Below are 19,717 nucleotides of genomic sequence, written 5' to 3'. Positions count from 1 at the left end.
TAGGCATATTCTGACATCAGGGAACATGGGGATAGGAGTTTTAAAGGTTTCAGTGATGTCATTTTCTCTCCTTTTGTCATTGCTCCTTGTTCTTTTGGCATTATACATAGGTTGCCTAACCCACGGCCAGAAAGTACTTTCTTTTGTTTGGTTTGAGCTGAGGGTCTCATATATGTTGAGTGTGTTTTGTTTTTTGTTTCGTTGTTGTTTGTTTTGTTTTGTAAGATTCCTGTATTATATGTACGTGAGTACACCATTGTTGTCCTCAGACACACCAGAAGAGGGCATCAGATCCTGGTTGTGAGCCACCACGTGGTTGTTGGGAATTGAACCCAGGAGCTCTGAAGAGTTCTTAACCTCCAGAGAGAGCGAGAGGGAGACAGAGGTGGGGGTGTGTGTGTATGAGAGAGAGAGATAGAGAGAGAAAGGGAGGGAGGGAGGCAAGGTGGGGGTGTGTGAGTGACCTGACCATTTTAAAGAGTTTTGTATTTTCAGTGCTGATACATTATTTCTTTTGTTTCAGTTAGCAGTTATATTGCTGGTTCTCTCATTAGCTTAAGGCATCTTGATATCTCTGGACAGTGATACAGACAGGCATTTAATAACAAGGTCACATGATAGATGCTGTAGCCCATAAATTGACTATCTGGCTATTTTTAGTGAGAAGACTTTATGTTCTGTAATACGTTTTGCTTTTAATTCTGATAATATCTTTGTGACTTTCATTCATCAACCTGAAAATGGCTGGACTCAAAAAGACTTTCTTTTTGGAAGAAAACCAAAGAGAGAATTGAGAACTATCCACGGAAGGATTTTCCATGGATGTCTTCTAAATGCCATGTTCTCTGAAAAGAAATGTAGGCAGAGGCAAATGGACTTTAGTTTATTAAGTGTATATTCTTTCTTGGTGCTTTACTTGGGTATTTTACATGTTTTATTTTATTTTTATTTTTTAAAATTTTGTACCCATGGAAACCAGAAGAGGGCTTTAGATTTCCTGGAACTGGAGTTATAGACAGTTGTAAGTCACCCTGTGGTTGCTTAGAACAGAACCTGGGTCTTCTAGAAGACCCGCCAGAACTCTTTACCCCTGAGCTTTTGCTCTAGCCCCTATTATGTAATTTTATATTATCATTTAATACTGAAAATGCCTTGGTATTGGCATTATATTTTCCAGTTTTATATAAGGTGATATTTCAAAAGTTAAGTCCTTTGATTGAGGTTCATGGTATCGTTGTGGTAAGGATTTCAACTCTTCATTCACTTCTCTCCTGGTAGCATTAATACTCATTCCTACCTACATTTCATATCACATTACAGCTTGTAAATCTATATGTTTTTATATAAAGACTTTTATTTTATTTCCATGAGTAGCTGTCTCCAGACACACCAGAAGAGGGCATCGGATCCCATTACAGATGGTTGTGAGCCACCATGTGGTTGCTGGGAATTGAACTCAGAACTTCTGGAAGAGCAATCAGTGCTCTAAATCACTGAACCATCTCTCCAGCCTTGACAGTTCATTCTTGATATTACACTATACATTTTTTTGAGGCAGATGTTTGTTCTAGGCCAAATTGTTGTACAGAATTTGATAAAAGTGGCATATGTAGTTGTACTGAATTTAAGTAGTTGAATCGTGCTTCCACTTCCCATCCAAGATCATATGGAATGTCAGTTCAACTTTCTACCTATCCCTTATTCCCTGCTTCATAGAGGTTTTCTACTTTGAATCATTTAAGCCAGCTAACTACATTCATACCCAAATAACTAAACTAAATGACACAGTTAATGACCAGCTGCAGGCTGCTGCCTCCATTAGTGCTGAGTATCTCATAGTAGGTTTTTGGTAGTGATTTGCTCTCCGAGTCACGTTAGCTCTTAAACTCTGTCCTTTTTCTCAAGGCTTTCATCTTTCATGGGAAGGAAGTTAAAGAAAAAAATCTCAAGCATGTGCTCCTACAGGACCTGATATTAGCTTCATAAAAACCTTTGTGTTTCTAAATGGCTGATCTACTACTGTCTATTTAGAATCCCTTTGTCTTTGTCCTGTTTCCAGCCTTAACCTTGTGTTTTTTCTGTCTTTGTTGTCTTCACCAGTTTCATTTCCTAGTACCTGTATAGGTACTCATGCGGTCTCTGTGTGTGTATGTGTTACGGGTTGCTATTCTACATTCTTTATTATTAAAGTTATCTAACTTTTTAATGTGTGTGTGTGTGTGTGTGTGTGTGTGTGTGTGTGTGTGTGTGTGTGTGCACGCGCGCATATTCACACCACAGTGAGTCTAAGTTACAGGGCAACTTGGGAAGTCAGTTTTCTCTACAATATGGTGTCCAGGGATTAAGACTCAGTAACAAGTGGCTTGCACCCATTGTCTAGCCCCTGTTCTTTCTTTAATTTGCTTCTGACTTCTTTCAGAGTGACGAAACATGCACTATACCTCGTAACGATCTTTTTATGCCTGTCATCTTCCCAGGCCTTTCTTCTTCCCATCTGTTTCATAATTGCAGTTTTTTTTTTTCTCCTGCCACTAAGAAGCTGAAGACTCTCATTCTGTGATTTTACACCTTGTTTTTAAAGTTTATATTTAACCATCCTAGGACGTTGTCCCTCAACCATTCTGGAGTCACCTTCAAACTCATACTCAAAACAGCTTTTGTAGCCTGTGCATAGACTTGAACTGTGCTTCCTATCTGCTGGATTTGTGTGTTCAGCAAATAGTCATTGAGTTGATCAGGTGTTACCAGGTGCTTTTCTCCCAGTGTGATTAGACATAAATCTTCATTTTATCAGATTACATATGGCATGTTTGTCCCCTCCACAAACAACACATAGTAAAGATAACAGTTGTTATTGTAAAAGTAAAAATCAAAAGTGTTCAGCCCCATGATTGGACTCTAGTCCCATTGACCTCTGCATTTTATGTTCAGTGTACAGTGAGCAATTAATTAGATTCTTTTGAGTCACATTTTGTTATCCAAATTACTCTTATCTGAGTTCGGACAGGAGAGGAAATGAAATGATTGGCAAATAGTGATCCAGCCAGATACTCAGTGAGGTGGATGGTGACTGCAAGTATAGTTGAATATACCCAGCAGACTACAGTATTGGAAAGTGATTAGTATTACTGGTTAAAGTTATTTAGAAGATTTTTTCTTTGTAGCATAGAGTGGTAGAATTCACATATTTTTGAAGCTTTATTGCAAAGGAATATTAAAAGATAATCTCTTTGTCAGATTTGATGCATACAAACTCTGCAGAATTTATATTCTCAGAAAAGTTATAGTGTAACCACTACTGTGTGTGTTAAGCATATATCATCATATTTTTTTATCTTAAAAATTACATCGATTGTGTGTGTGTAGTGTGTGTATGTGTGTGTGTGTGTGTGTGTGTGTGTGTGTGTGTGTGTGTGAATGCACACACATGCAGTTCAGAAGACAACTTGAGGTAGTCATTTCTCTCCTATCATATAGGTCCCAGGAGTCTAATGTAGTGGTCTGACTCAGCTGCGAGCCCCTTACTGTGCTCATCAGTGTCACCAGCCCATTATCTATCACATTAGATTCTTATTTTCAGATTGATACACAGTACTTATTTTTCGCAGTAGTGTTTGATCATTCTTTGCATTTGTTTCTGTTTCAAGATGACGTGAGGAGAACTGCATCTAGTGCTGTCCCAGAAAGTGGTCCTCCTGCAATGCCAAGGCTACCTTCTTGCTGCCCCCAGCATTCACCATGCGGAGGGACATCACAGAGTCACCATGCATTAGCACATCCACACTCGAGTTGTTTTCAGCAGCATGGCCACCATTTTCAGCATCACCACCACCACCACCATACTCCCCACTCAGCTGTCCCAGTTTCTCCTTCCTTCAATGACCCCGCTTGCCCTGTGGAAAGACCTCAAGTACAGGCGCCTTGTGGAGCAAATAGCAGCTCTGGTTCCAGCTACCACGACCAGGTGTGTGGGTTTTACAAGTCACTTTCTCTCTTCTCCCTTTCCCTCTTCCCTTTCCTTCCTTTTTATTTATTTATTTATTTTTAACTTGGGTTTTGTTCATAAAGAAGCAGAAAACCCCAGTGATATATTTTAGTGAATATGTTGCCAAAATGAGTTTGTTTATAAATTAAGCTATATTCTTGAATGCAGAAATGAGCTAATAATTTAGTGAGTTGTGAATTTTTAAATTGAGCCTTGGCATACAGACAGTTGGAATTATTGCAGACAGTTAAGGAGGAAAGTAGACATGTTGTTTTTGATAAGATTCACTTCCTGGATCATGGAGATGGCATGGTCAGTAAGGGCCTTACTGCCGGCCTGACTGAGCTCAGCCCCTGGAACCCATAGTGAGAAGAGAGGGCCAGTTCCTACAAATGATTCTTTGACTTAACATATACACACATACGCTCTCTCACTCTTTCATGCACTAAATGCCGAATCAAAAACATACCCAAAAGATATTATTTCAGGGAAGTGAATGTAATTTTGGCTTGTCATGTGGTTGAACAGGACCAAGATGGAGTTGAGAAACGCTGCCTTTCTATGTTTCCTGACCTTTCCTGAATCACCAAGTTTTGCCTTTAAATTTTTTGGTTGTATTTTTTGGGATCTATCCACTTAACAGTAGTGGAGAGGTCTTTTCTGATAGGAATTTGAAAAGAGTTAGTTTAATAATGACCAAGATTTCAGATGTTTTGCTTTTTTCTCTTAACAGTTCAGGGTATTAAGTAGTTGTCTGAAGCCATTTTACTTCTGGGGAAAAAAGGTGTGTGGAAGGCCCTGCCATAAATGAAAGCTTCCTTTTACTAGCAATGGCAGTTGGAAGGAGAATGGATTTAACTTGAGTTGTAGGCAATGGTGCGGTAGCCCTACCAGCTTCCCCATTCATGAGAGAGCTGCCAACTAATAAGTTTATCACATAATGTTCTCTTGTTGTAGTTGATAAAGAATACAGCTGGCTAAGAGATAGCTTTAGTACTTGAGACACAGAGATAGGCAGATCTCTGAGTTCAAGGACAGCTAGGGCTACCACAGAAAAACCCTGCCTTGAAATAGGAGGGAGGTGGGGACAAACTGACCAGAATAAGGCAGAGATAGCTAACCCCAGTACTTGGAGGCAGAAGCAGTTGGAGCTCTGAGTTCTAGGCAAGCCTATTCTATATAGCAAGTTCTAAGATAGCTAGGAATATGTAATGAGACCTTGACTCAAAAATAAAAGATAAAGGTGCAGGCAAGATTTAATTATGTAAACTACGTCCCTTTGACTTGAGTCAGTAGGTGACTGTCTTTACCAGTTCTAGTCACCTTAAAACTGGTTCTCAACCTGTGGGTCATGACTCTTGCTGGGTGTTGGACAGCCCTTTTTTTTTTACAGGGGTCACCTAAGACCAGTGGAAAATACAGGTATTTACATTACAGTTCTTAACAGCAAGCTTACAGTTAAGTAGCAACAAAAATAGATTTATGGTTGGGTGTCACAGAACACATGGGACTGTATTAAAGTGTTGCAGCGTTAGGGAGGTTGAGAACCACTGTTTTAAATGAAGGGTTGGCTTATTTCAAAGTTGTCTCATGGACAGCAGAAAGGTGCTGATAGGGCTGAGCCCTAGGAATCACCCTCTCTGCCTCCCCAGTGTTGAGATTTCAGGTGTGCACATAGCTTTTCATGTGGGTTCTGGAGGAATCAAACTCATGTCCTCATGCAGAACCATCGTTCTATCCATGTTTGACATTGTTCGGGCATAAGATCTTCACTGTGTAGGCCAGGCTGGCCTTGCTTCTCTCACCTGAGGGCTAGAGTGACAGGTATGTCAACCACACCGGCCAAGTCCATTTGAAAGCTACAACTGTACTGAACCTAACTAGTAGACATTGTGTTTAAAATACTTAAAAAATATCAACAACAAAACCAAAAAACCCAACAATTCTTGTTTTTATAATCTGTGTTAGAATAAGATCCAAGTATTTCTTGAGGGTTTTATATAACTAGCACATTGTTATGTCTCTTTCTCTATATGGTATTTTGATACATGTATATATGTGAGATGATCAACAGTAGCCTCATGTCCACAACGGAAGTCATCATTTCCGTGTAGGGAACATGCAGACTCTTAGATATTCTGAGATACTCATTGTTGTTGGCTAGAGTTACTCTACTGTGTACTTTGAACTTTTCAAGCCATACACTTTAAGAGGAGAAAATGCTAACTCTTAGTAACTTACTATGTATCAGACTGGTCTCTATCTAACTCAGAGTCCTCCTACCTCTGCCTCCCAAGTGAGATTGAAAGGTGGGGGCCACCATGCTCCGCTTAGTTTTCTTTTTTTCTTTCCCTTTTTCCCCCACTGTTAGTTTTAGTTTGTTATAAGACAATGTAGAAATTTTTGACAGATAGGTTATTACTAGAATTCTAATATTTTCAGTGCTGTGATAGCATACTATCTCGGGAGTCCTGGTTAGAATTTCAGAGTTAAGCAGGTGTGCTTAACTCTGTGTTCTCAATTGTACATAATGTAAGAAAAATCTATCTTTAATCTGTTTTTCAAATTTGCGTGCGTGCGTGTGCACCTGTGTGTATATTCTTACTTGTCTTTATACACCTCATTCATCATTCATGTCCAGGGAGGCCAGAAAAGGGCATCTGATTCTTAGATCCCCAAGAACTGGAGTTTCAGGCAGTTGTGAGCTACCTACGTTGGGTGCTGGGTATTGAACTTAGGTCTTCTGCAAAAGCATCAAGTTTTTTAAACTAGTGAGCTATCTCTCTAGCCCTAATAAATAAATCTTAGAGTAACATGAGTTAAATACTTACCTTGTATTTTATAAAGTTCAAGATCTATACAGTATTTTCTTTGTGTTTGATTTTTGCCATACAAAGAATTGCCATTTCCAAATTCATTGAAGACCTGTTTTCCTAGAGAGCTGTAGGGATATTTCTGTCATGTAACAAGAAAGGATGTTTTCATGAAACTTTAGAAAGGTAAACTCTAATTGTTCTTTACCCAGCAGGCATTGCCAGTCGATCTGAGCAACAGTGCTCTCAGGACTCATGGAAGTGGGAGTTTCCATGGTGCATCTGCCTTTGACCCTTGCTGCCCTGTCTCTTCTTCCCGGGCTGCAGTCTTTGGCCATCAGGCTGCTGCGGCCCCAACTCAGCCGTTATCAATAGATGGCTATGGCTCAAGCTTGGTTGCACAGCCCCAGCCCCAGCCACCTCCACAGCCTTCTCTCTCATCATGTCGGCACTACATGCCGCCTCCTTGTAAGTATGAACTGAGAGGGCACAAAACTAGAGTATGGAACCGGGCATTGTAATTTCCCCCATGGAATTACACTAATCTTAGTGTATGCGCTTTAGTCAGCTTAAAAGTGGACTTATTTTTCCCATATAACTGTCTATGAAATTGAGATGTATTGAGTGGTACCTTATATTCTTAAGCAAGAAATTTTTAAGGAACTTGGCTTTAGTTTTTAAGAAAGAGTATGAAGAAATGTGAACATTTCGTAGCATTTCTAGGCACAGGAAAGAAAATTTGTTCAAGAACTCTCAAATTTTATTCAAATCATCCTGAGTCAACTAAGACAATAAGAGAGAGGGCTGTAACAGAAGGTCTAGCCATTTGCAAAAAGAGTTTTATAACTCATCTGAAATGGGCAACTACCACAGAACCAGGCATAGCAGCTATAAGGAAACTGGAATCTTCTAGATAGGTTAAAACTGATGAATACCCTTGGGCTGTGTTACATAGTACTTAGTTTGAGTTCTAGCTAATTAGAAAATGGAAGCTTAGCAAATACTGTTAACATAATAACTTATGCTGAGAGTAAACCATCTAGTTAGGAAGGAAGCTGTCTTTATGTTGGTTCTTTGCATTTTGGTTATTTATCTTGAGTTTCTCCCATTTCAGTAGTAAAATCTTATCCCTGCAGACATAGCTGGTGGAATCAGGCCAAACTTTGAACAATAAAACTAATAACATATTATTTGAGTCTCAGTATTACAATGTAAAATTTGAAGTTTGAGTTGGAACATCTTTAGAAACAATGTGTTTTGCAGTGATTTGATCAGTTAATGTGAGCAGTGATGGAATAGTTGTTACAGTTGCTGCTGGTCCTCTGTCCACCTCCTCCTACTCAGCAACTCCTTAGAGTTTATTATAAAGACTCCCAGAAGTTTTCTTTGTAGATATACTTAAATATATCTGCCCTTTAAAAAACATTAGCCTTTTCATAATACGGCGTTTTATTTTTATTTTATATATAAATATTTATAAAATTTATTATTATATATAAATACATTGTTATTTTCTCACCATACTGACTCATAAAAGCTCAGAAGTGTTTGTGATTTTTCACTCCCTTACTGTTGTTTTTAAACACTATTGGAACATTCCACTATATTAAATCTACTCTCTTGATGAATATTTAAGTTGTTTGCAATTGCTTGAGTCTTTCTATAACCAGACAAATACACTTGCAAGTCAATACTGACTGTTAAATTTCCCTCTATGGGATCATTCATTTTATGTTTGTTATTAGGGGCTGTGGGCGAAGGTAGGATTTGACTTTTCCTGTGTGAGAAACATCTGTGTGTTAACACAGGCTGTTCTAATATTTCCTTTTCGTTGAAATTGCACTGGGAAAAGAGGCTGAAGGAGCGCAACTGGGTTTTATGTGAAATGATGGTCTAAGTCATTCCCAGCTCTGAGAGATAGCTTAGTGACTTTGGGTGAGTTACTTAGTTTCTTCACGTTGGCAAAATGGGAATAATTCTGATTTGCTATAGCTTAAAAATTTTTGACCCAGTGACTAACTTGCACAGCACTAGTACTCTTATGTTCCTTTGCTTTTTGCAAGTGTAGGGCCTTGAGAAAGCATGAAACCACTGTTTGGAAAACCACCTGTGACATGTTCTGTGGTCTATAAAGCTGTGCTTTTAGATGATGGACAGAGAGCTGTCTGCTGTTTTGTAGGAAGGAGTTGGAGTCAGTATCTTAATTATGCGTCCTGCCTCAGACTTCTGAATGCTCAAATACAGGCATGTAGTGCCACATGAAAAGAGGGTCCTTTTCAGCCATTGAGCGAGGATGTGCGCTTTGTGACTGTTTAGTTAGTATGGAGTTAAGCAGTCTTGACACTGTAAGTGACAAGTGGAGCTTTTTTTTAAACCAGAATTTCCTTTATATAAAGTATTAAAATACAACCACTTTTCTAAAATGAAATCATAAGTATGCAGTTGTATTTATAAGTAAACTAAGTAAAAACTATATAATAAAGAGAAACAACAGTGAAGTAAATGCAAATTTTAATGATGATACTCCTGAATTCCCACATTTCACCAAGCATCATAAACCACCAGTGTTTTAGACTATTTCTTGTACATTAGTCTCTATTCACATTCCCTGCATCTGACTTGATTCTGGACTTTATTTCATTTTCAGTGTGACACTCTCCCCAAATATCAACTGCTGTGGTGGGGGCTGAATGTCTTTCTGGGTGTCCACTGCCAGTGCCTCTGAAGTTGGAAGAAGCTTCCCTTCTCTCTGACAAGTGGAGTTTTTAGGAAGAAATGTCAAGAATAATGTATTTTAGGTTTTATTTTATGTGGAGTTGATATACATCTATATACTTAAATCCTATAGTCTTCCAAAGGAAGATGTATTTATTGGCACATGCCTGTAATCCCAGCACTTAAGAGGTTGAGACAGAAGAATCTTAAATTTGAAGCCAATCTGGGCTACCTAGTGAGAGCCTTTGATGAGAAACCAAGCCAAAGCATAATAAATGGAAAAGATTGGAATCGAAGAGCAGGCAAGCCTATGCAGTGGCCTGCTTTATCACTTGACTTCTCTATCAGCTGACTTCTTGGGCTGTGTGCTTCTTGAAGGGTAAAGCATTGACTTAGTAAAAAGTCTTTTAGAAAATTGTTTGAAATGTGGTGTTGGGCAAGAAAAATGATAAACCATGACAAGAATACTGCTATAAAGTTCTCCTCTGTCCTCCCTATATATGCCCTCATGTGTGCCCACTGACACACAGATAAACGTAGTTTTACAAATTAAGAACAATAATAGCTTACACGACAGCTGTCTGAGTGAACTCAGTACCTAGCTCTAGACTGGATACTTAGAGTGTCCCCACGTGGTGGGTTGGAAGGGGCTCTCAGCTAAGTGCATGCTGTGCAAGCTTGAGGGCCTGAGGATGGTGGCCTGTGCCTGCAGTACAAGTGCTGGTCTCGAAGGTTTGTTGGCCACTGGATCAACACGAATCATTGAGCCCCAGTTCCCAATGAGAAAACCTCTCAAAAAATAAAGTGGAGAGTTGTCCTAGTTAGGGTTTTTTTCTGTTGCTGTTGTGAAACACTATGACAAAAAGCAACTTGAAGAGGAAAGGGTTTATTTGGCTTACACTCCACATTGTTGTTCATTATTGAAGGAATTCAGGACAGGACTTAACCAAGGCAGGACCTGGAAGCAGTAGCTGATGCTTTCTCTTGGCTTGCTCAGTCTGCTTTCTTATAAACCCATGACTACCAGTCCAGGAATGGCACAACCCACAGTGCCTGGTACCCCTCCACCAGTCACTAATTTTAAAAAATGCTTTACAGATGAATCTCTTAGAGGCATTTTCTCAGTTGACGTTTTCTCCTTTCTGATAATTCTAGCTTGTGTCAAGTTGACATAAAACTGGCCAGCACAGGCATAAATAATAACTAAATTCATGTCTAACTCTGCTTAAACACACAAACACACACACACACACACACACACTCACACTCTCTCTCTCTCTCTCTCTCTCTCTCTCTCATATGTGTACTGCAAGAACATGTGCACATAGACAGAAATGTGCAGAGAGATGCACTAAAGTATACTGTCCTACTAGGCACAGTGGTGTACACCTTTAATCTCAACATCTCTTAAGTTTGAGGCCAGCCTGGTCTACAGAGTGACAGCCAGAGTTAAATAGAGAGAAACCTTGTTTTGAGAAACAAAAAACCAAAACCAAACAAACAAACAAAAATAATTGTCTAATGAAATGAAGTTTGGACTAAAACCCAAATTTATTTATTTATTTAATTTATATGAGTACACTGTAGCTGTCTTCAGACACACCAGAAGAGGGCATCGGATCCCATTACGGACGGTTGTGAGCCACCATGTGGTTGCTGGGAATTGAACTCAGGACTTCTGGAAGAGCAGCCAGTGCTCTTAACTGGGCCATCTCTCCAGTCCTATTTCTTTTATTTCTTTTCTTTTTTTTTTTTTTTCCATTGTGTTGCTCAGTTTGCTTTGGATTTTTCTCCTACCATAATCTGACCTTTTCTAGTAACTGAGATTATAGATGGCATATTATGCCAAACTTGGACTTTTTTTTTTTAAATGTCAAATAAATGTAGGTTTCTCAGTAAGAGAGATGAGTAGTTCAACAGTGACTTAGAAACAAAGGTTTTCATTGAGGACATAAGAGAAAGAATCTTGTTCAGGACTTAGCATTTCCCGGCAAACAGACCTTCTTATTTGTCTGTAGCACAAGATGTGACCTAAGGTATGGAAAGGCCAGGGCAACAATAGAAGTTTGATAGTTGTGTTTGGAGTATGGGGTGTGGGATTTAAAAGATCCCCTTTCCTTCGTACAGCTTTCCGTCAACAGTCGATCATTGAGTAGAGTGAGACATACTTAGAGAGTAGTTGCATGCTTGTAATTCCAGCACACAAGAGGCTGAGGTGGGAATGTTACAAGTTTGAAGTCCAGATTGATTATGTAACAAGGTACTATCTTAAATAACAAATAAATTGTACCTGTGGAATTTAGTTTTGCCATGGCTTGAACCCAGGATGTACCTCTGAACTGCACTTCCAGAGGATCCAGATTTAATTCTTATCATCCACCTAGTAACTCACAGCTGTCTGTAACTCTTAAGATCTGATACTCTAACATACATGTGGTCAAAATACTAATGCACATAAAATAAATAATTAAAGAAAAGGAATGATACTGTTTCTCTAGAGCATCTGAGTTTGGTTACCAGTACCTACAACCACCTGTGATGTAACTCCAGCTTCAGAGTTCTTCAGGCCTCCAAGGGCACCTACATATATTACAAAGATACTTGAGCTCACACACACACACACACACACACACACACACACACAGAGGCTGGAGAGATGGCTCTTCATCCAAGCCCTTTCAACAAATCTGTATTCAATTTCTAGCACCTACCTGGTGGCTCATGGCCATCTATAATAGAATCTGATAACCTCTCCTGTCACGCAGGCATACATGCACTTATATACATAAAATACATATATAAATAAATCCTTAAAGGTACACATATTAGTAAAAATGACAGTCCAATCTTTTTGGTGACTGTTGGTAAAAATGTATACCGATGTCTTTAGATGAATATTAATTATGGTAGCCTTTAGAGCCTGTTTTGTCCATAGCTATCTGTATTTAAAGTATTTCTCACACATACCTCCTTATATAAATTTTACTGTAGAAATGGTCTGAGCTCATGTGTGTGTGTGTATTTAATTTTTTTTTTAAGATTGAGAAAGGAAATAGCACACATGGATGTCATCTGAGCATTTACCAGTTTTAATCGGGGACTTTCCCAGAAATGGTCCAGTCTCATAATAGGATGTTGTATGTTGTGATGCTGTGAGTGAATTATAATATTAAGTTTTGACAGGAAACACTTTTCTTGCAGATGCTTCCTTGACAAGACCACTGCACCATCAAGCCTCAGCTTGCCATCACTCCCATGGAAATGCCCCTCCTCAGACTCAGCCTCCTCCTCAAGTTGATTATGTGATTCCGCATCCTGTCCATGCTTTCCATCCTCAGATCCCTTCGCATGCAGCATCCCACCCTGTGGCACCGCCGCCCACAGCACATTTAGGCAGCACAGCCGCGCCCATCCCTCAGCATCTTCCGCCTGCTCACCAGCCAATCTCACACCATATCCCAGCCCCAGCCCCTGCAGCCCAGAGACTTCACCCTCATGAAGTGATGCAGAGGATGGAAGTTCAGAGGAGGAGGATGATGCAGCATCCAACGTAGGTCTCATGGTTTTAAGGAAATTTGTGCTTGCTTTTCTTGTTCTGTTGACCGTTCAAGTATGAAGTCTTTAATGTTTTGAAACTAGGTTTCACTGTATATGCCAGACTGACCTTGAATTTTTAAACCTCCTGCCTTAGCCATATAGTGCTAAGATATATACCATCACACAAAATGAAACATAGTAAAAGAGAGCAATGTGACTTTAGTAAATCTTCAACTTACTAGGAAACTAACTTTTTTGGGGGGAGGGTGTCGTGTTTGGAATTGAATCCATGCACCTAATAGACATGCTAGCTAGGTGTCTATTAGGAAATACTATCTCAAAAGGCCCACCCCAAAAATAGTTTTTTTTATAAATGACTGTAGCAAAATAAAATTTTCTATCTTGTTTTATATGTTAATATGATTTATGTAACTGGTGTGTACATATGATATGACATCCGTTTTTAGGTGTTTAACATTTTGAAATTGTATTTTCATTCTATTATTCTCCTAATGAAAATATATATTGGAGAAATTTCAAGAAAATGTGAAAATTACCTTACTCATAGAATGATTTTTATTTTTACTGTTGTGTTTTGGTTTTGAGACAAGGTCTCATTATGTAGATCTGAACTTATAGAGACCCAGCTGCCTCTGCTTCTCACTCCCAAGTTCTGAGATTAAAGGTTTGCATCAACTATCCCTGGTTTTTTGGATGATATTTAAATTAGAGATGTTAGAATAAATGAGTAGTAAGTTTTTGGAGAGAGTAACATGGACTTTTATTTAATAGTTTTATAATATGTGTTTCTTAGTATAAATTAATTTCATGATTATAGATTTTTATAATAGGATTTTTCCCCTACATTAAGAAATAACCAATTATTCAATTATTTCCAGTGGTCTTTTTGTGTTCTGTGTTTCCAGGCGGGCACATGAACGGCCCCCGCCCCATCCACATAGGATGCACCCAAACTATGGCCATGGGCATCATATTCATGTGCCTCAAACCATGTCTTCACATCCTCGCCAGGCTCCAGAGAGAACTGCCTGGTCAGTACTCTGTTTACTTCAAACTGTGCTAAGCAGCGTCTGGTGAAACTGGGAGGAGAAATGCTTTGCAGTGGAGTGCATGCCCCAGTGAACACTGTGCGGAAATACAGTTCTGCTGGGAGTAGTTCTGGGGCAGGAACCACTTAAATCAGGGGAAGATATGTTGGTTTTGTTTGGTTTTGTGTCAGATAATTGTGTGGACTGGGTTCATTGTAGAAGAATCAACTAAAATAAAGTAGTGTTTCCATACCTCCATATTTATCATTTCTATGATGGCATTAAATCCCCCCTTTTAAGCAGTTTTGACTGTGTATCTATTGTTGCCAACTCAGCCACTAAAACACACTGTAGAAACCCAGAACTTAGTCCTGTTGAACTGAATGTTTGTCTCTGTTGACCACAGTCTTCGTGTCCCCCTGTGCTTCCTTTACCCACACTCCAGCTCTGCAGCCGAGTTGGACTTTGACAGATCCTGTAGATGAGAGGACTAGAGCTTTCTCCTGTTTTCATGAGTGTCTGTGTCTGAGGTCAGACTTTTGAGGTGACCCTGCCTTAGCCGCCTCCCTAGTCATGCTTATGTTTGCTCCGCCTGCAGCTTTACCACTGAAAGGAGGACTTAGTGAATAGTTTGTTCTGAAGAAATGAAATGGGTTTGCTTTAGGTTTTCTTTTTAATCAGCTTGCTGCGGTCATTGTAGCAGAGTACAGAGTGGGCGTAAGGGAGTGGGCCTTCAGCACTAGCCACTTCTGCCCTTCTTGCAGGGCTGCCACTCTGGCTTTTAGGCATTGAAGAGTTTTTAGCTGTAGAAGCTCTTCTAATTGTCACTGACACCAAGAACCCAGCAACTATAAGCCTGGGCAGCATGTTCCACATTCAGATCAACCAAGTGGGTCAACTCTGTTTGGTGTGACCCTCGAGGTCCTAGGAGCTACTCATTATCGTTTGTGACCAAATAAAACTGAGTTGAAATATTCTTTTGCTTATACTCACAAGATGAAGCTTTTTGAACATTTATTTCTGAAATGTACTTAAAATTATTAGTAAAATCTAGTGGGACTGAGTTACATTTGCCTTAGCTTTATAAGTTAAGTAACTAGAGGATTTTTGAAATATAAGTCTATGCTTACATTTCTGTTGACACTAAAGAGACTGTAAGGTAGACACAAAGTTAAACTGCTCTCCGTCTTTCTCAGGGAACTGGGGATTGAAGCTGGAGTAACTGCAGCTACCTACACACCTGGTGCACTGCACCCTCACTTGGCCCATTACCACGCCCCGCCTCGACTTCATCACCTACAGTTAGGAGCACTTCCTTTAATGGTAAAGTGAGAATTTTTAGCATGAAACATTTGCCTTAAAAGTAACATCCCTTTTCTAATTAAGTATTGTATTAAAATATTTAGGTGTAGTAGATGTTTTCTTAGTATTTAGAAATAATTCTACTAATTAACCAGCTGTTCTACAAAAATAGATATATTGAAATCTGGGTTTGTTATTTGAATTATAAAATCTACTCTTTATGTACAGAATGCCAAGAAATAGGCTTTTCTGTACACCGAGATGACCATGACCTGCTGTCATGGTGATGGACTGGTACATTGCTGAATTTGCCATCATTGTTCTGCTTTCATGCCATCATAATGTAGCTGCTTCTGGTTGACAGATGCAGATTTTTTTGTTACAGTGTTAAAAAAAACTATTTGTAGCACTATAGACATGAACAGAAAAGGAAGTACTCTGTTATAGGAAGAGGCACTGCAGAGAGGCTCATTGTTTCTTGTCGGAGTCAGCTTTGGACTTTGGGCTGCTGCTTTTGCAGAAGCTAAGGCTGATAAGGAGCTGTCAAGGAGGAACAAGAACTAGGAGTCCACAGAAGCCAGTTTTCCAGATACACTGGCTAGGGCAGCCCAGAGCATTTTGGCCCAGCACTCATGAACTCTTAAGCCTCTGATCAGCACCACTGACACAGAGAAAGAGAGAGACAGGCAGAATATGAATATGAAGCTGCTTTGACAAGAAGCTGAGACTTGGCAGCTACAGAAGGTATTTTGTTGTTGCTATTGTTTTGTTTTAAGACAGAGTCTATGTAGTCCTGGCTGCCCTTGAACTTAATATATAGACAACACTGGCCTCAAACTCACAGAGATCTGCCTGCCTCTGCCTCCAGCTGATGCATTCTAATTATGTTTATGCTTTTTGAGTGATTTAATCTGATTATCCTTAAAAATGGTACACCTCCTCAATTATGGGAATTGTAGATTCAGAGGTGGAAGAAGGAAACTCATTTAAGTACTGTAGTAGACGACATAAAGGTACAAGTACCTGAGATAAAAGCACTGGCAGATGGCAGGAAGAGACTGGATACAGTGAGCAGTGCTTAGGCTGACTCCAGGTCTCACTGTGTTGGAGAACAGGTGGGAGATTGTAGAACCACTGAATCTGAGGTAGTTGTGTCCGGTAAGTTTTGTGCTCTGGGCTAAAGATATGTTTTTGACATCATGCAGTGCTAAGGAATCCAAGGAGAAGTAGATTTTCATAGAATTTAGAAATTGGAAGAGGTAAGGAAAGAGTAAAACTAGACCAATCAAGTGACTGTTTACCTCAACCAAATGGCAAGAACTGCCTCCAAAGCTGAGAAACAAAGCAAAAGCATTTTTATAAACTTACATGGTCAGTAGTGTCTAATCACATGAGAATAAAGTTTGGAAAGTGTTGCTGTTCGAATGGATTTTATCAGTGGTATAACTAACTGTTAAGAAGGGAGGGGGATGTTTATGTTTTCTTTTCTTCCTCCTCTGTCTCCTTCCTATTTTGAGGTAGTAGAATTAAACTGCTGGTCCTGTGCTTTCTAGATACACACTCTACCACCAAGACACACTGCTCATTCTTGGTACTTTTTAAGAAAGATGAGAACTTGCAGACAGTAAATACACATTACTTGTAGCTTGGCTATGAAGGGCAGAATTGGTAGAAATTTCAGTATTAAGGCACATTGAGGTTTGGAGGAACAGGAAATGTTTTAACTTGACAGAAAGCCAGTAGAAAGAATTACTTGTTCAGAGAGAAATAAGAAGTAGTTAAGTATGGACCAAGTAAGGGAAAAGAGAAAACAGAGTTTGAATAGGAAAAGGAGAAGCATCCACAGAAGGTCTAGGAAAGAGACAGGGAAAGGGTTCCAGAAGAAAGATTCATAATATGGAGGCAAAGTTGCTTTTTACATTGCTTAGAGGAAGTTGGTACTTGCCTAGTGTGATTTTAGTTATAAATAAAGCTGCAGATAATGCCACTGAAGGTTAAGAGCTACTGCTTTTAAATTGTTCGTCTTTTTTAAATTATTTTTCATATGTGAATTGTTAGTATATTATAGTCTGGTAGAAATGTGTTTTGAATCGTACAGGCTGATTAAAAATCCAGCATAGGTGGAGAGAGCTGGAGAGATGGCTGTGTGGTTAAAAGCATTGTCTGCTCCTCCAGAGTCCCAGGTTCAATTCTCAGCACCCACATAGCAGCTCACAACTGTAGATAGCTTTTGTTCCAGGAGATTTGACTCCTTCATAAATGCAGGCAGAATACTAATGTATATAAAAATAAATAAATGATCAGTTAAAAAATAGTGCCGGAGAAAAATAAAAACAATTAAAAATCATGTTGGAGATTTATTTATAAGTTTATAATTACTTATAAAGACAGAATAGTGCTCTGTCTCCTCCTTGATACCTTCAGTTGACCTTTGGTGTCTGCTACAATAATGCCACACAGTAACAGGAAACAATAGAGTGCTGTAATCTAGTTATGACTCGTGGTTTGTCCGTGTTTCTGTTTAGTCACTGATCTAATGTTGAGTTGTTCAGAGTGCATACAACAGTGCATGCCTGAGCCAAACTTACCTGACACATGTTTGCTCCCTAGGCAGAGCGCAGCCTTCATTGGGGTAGAATCCTAAACAGTTCTTGAGATCTGTATGCAGACCCACATTAAACATGAAGGGAAGCCTGTGGTGGAAAGTGTCACAGAGAAGTCTGCCACTAAATAGATGCAGGAGAGCGGAGAAGTCAGCATCACTGGGAGCAGCAAGTCAGTTGGTACCAGTTTCTCAGCACATAAATGGCCATAAAGAACAAGTATTCCCAGTGTAACACATAAATTTAACCTGTGACCCTCTCACAGAGAGTGGAGTCTGAAATATTCAGGATTTACTATACTGAACAGAACAGTTCCTTTTTTAATTGTTAAAATTAGATTTACTGACAGAATCAAGATGGGCAGTCAAGAAAATGTCATGCTTTTTACTACTTAGAGGTTGACATTACCTTAGGAAAGCTTTCAAGTTCCTTTGAAACTACCAAGAGACCATCATCTTAGTAAACTTGAGCATACACAGAATTAATTAACTAGTTAATTACTTATTTATTTTCCGAGACAGGGTTTCTTTGGATAGCCCTGACTGTTCTGGAACTCACTGTGTAGACCAAATTATCCACAAACTCAGAACTCCACCTGCCTTTGCTTTCTGAGTGCTAGGAATCCAAGGCATGAGCTACTAATGCCTGGCTGTTTTTCTGTTTTTCCGTTTTTTTTTTTTTTTTTTTTTAAAAGAGAGACTGTATTTTGCTGTTGCCCAGACTGACCTTGAAACCAGAGCTAGCTTCAAAACACTCTAGTCTACCTTACGTTAGCCTTCTGAGTTACCAGGGCCAAGTATGTCTCCCAACATCTATCTGTATGCAGAGTTCTATGTGTAGAGTTGTATTTTAGGGGGAGCCTAACTGTCCCTTTTAATAGAATGTGTACTTGGAGTCATGGCCTATCTTTTGAGCTGAGCGTATGAATTGAATGGAGGTTGAGTAGCTTCAGAATTAAGAAAAATGACAAATCTTAATTGACTTCATCCATCTTTTGTATTACAAACAGGTCCCTGACATGGCAGGCTATCCTCACATCCGTTACATTTCTTCAGGATTGGATGGGACGTCCTTCAGAGGTCCTTTCAGGGGCAATTTTGAGGTATGAAATAAAATGAAGATATTTGCCATGGTGTTTTTAGTGCAGACTGGATTTACTGTGTGTTTATGACTAAGCAATATGGCTACTGTGGCTGGGATTCAAAAAGCAGCAAAAATATTTACTTTTCTCATGTTGCTTTTGGGACTTACACAAAGATACATGAGCAGTATCTGCAGGTCAGAATGAACTATTTAAAGGAGAGACTATAGCCTGAGAGTGGTGCAGAACTTTAACCCCAGTGTTGGAGAAACAAACAGGCTATTCTACCTACTGTGTTCCAGCTAGATGTCACTACACAATAAGACCCAGTTTTAACACAAGAAAGGGGGATGGCAAGATAGCTCAGTGGTTAATATCACTGACTGCTCTTCTAACGGACCCAGCTTTAGGTCCTTTTACCCACATGGTGACTTAGAATTGTCTGTGACTCCCAATTTTAGGGAATTCAGTGTCACCTCCTGGCCCCCTCAGATACCAGGGATGCACGTGGTACAGAACCATATTACAGGGAAAATACCCATCCACATAAAATTAAAATAAAAATACCTACTAAATCAGTGTAAACATCCCATAAAGGACAACTTGAATGTGGCCGGAAAATTGTAATTGTT

General features: G+C 39.3%; 1 protein-coding gene across 5 annotated transcripts in view; it reads left to right on the top strand.

Annotated features, from left to right (window-relative positions):
* RNF111 (ring finger protein 111) overlaps positions 1-19,717 on the top strand; it is a 62,148-nt gene that overhangs the window by 37,220 nt on the left and 5,211 nt on the right. For 3 of the 5 annotated variants that reach the window (XM_080934079.1, XM_080934078.1, XM_080934076.1), the window contains exons 6-11: positions 3,648-3,964; positions 7,011-7,266; positions 12,715-13,063; positions 13,977-14,102; positions 15,296-15,422; positions 19,014-19,106. In XM_080934079.1, the coding sequence (XP_080790205.1) occupies positions 3,648-3,964; positions 7,011-7,266; positions 12,715-13,063; positions 13,977-14,102; positions 15,296-15,422; positions 19,014-19,106 (1,268 nt within the window). The remainder of the gene's footprint in view (positions 1-3,647; positions 3,965-7,010; positions 7,267-12,714; positions 13,064-13,976; positions 14,103-15,295; positions 15,423-19,013; positions 19,107-19,717) is intronic. The other 2 variants (XM_080934080.1, XM_080934077.1) reach the window with 1 other exon arrangement.

Source organism: Micromys minutus, assembly GCF_963924665.1.
Source record: "Micromys minutus genome assembly, chromosome: 21".
Lineage (NCBI taxonomy): Eukaryota > Metazoa > Chordata > Mammalia > Rodentia > Muridae > Micromys > Micromys minutus.
Note: the sequence above shows the minus strand (reverse complement) of the source record. Positions and strands in the feature narration are given on the sequence as shown.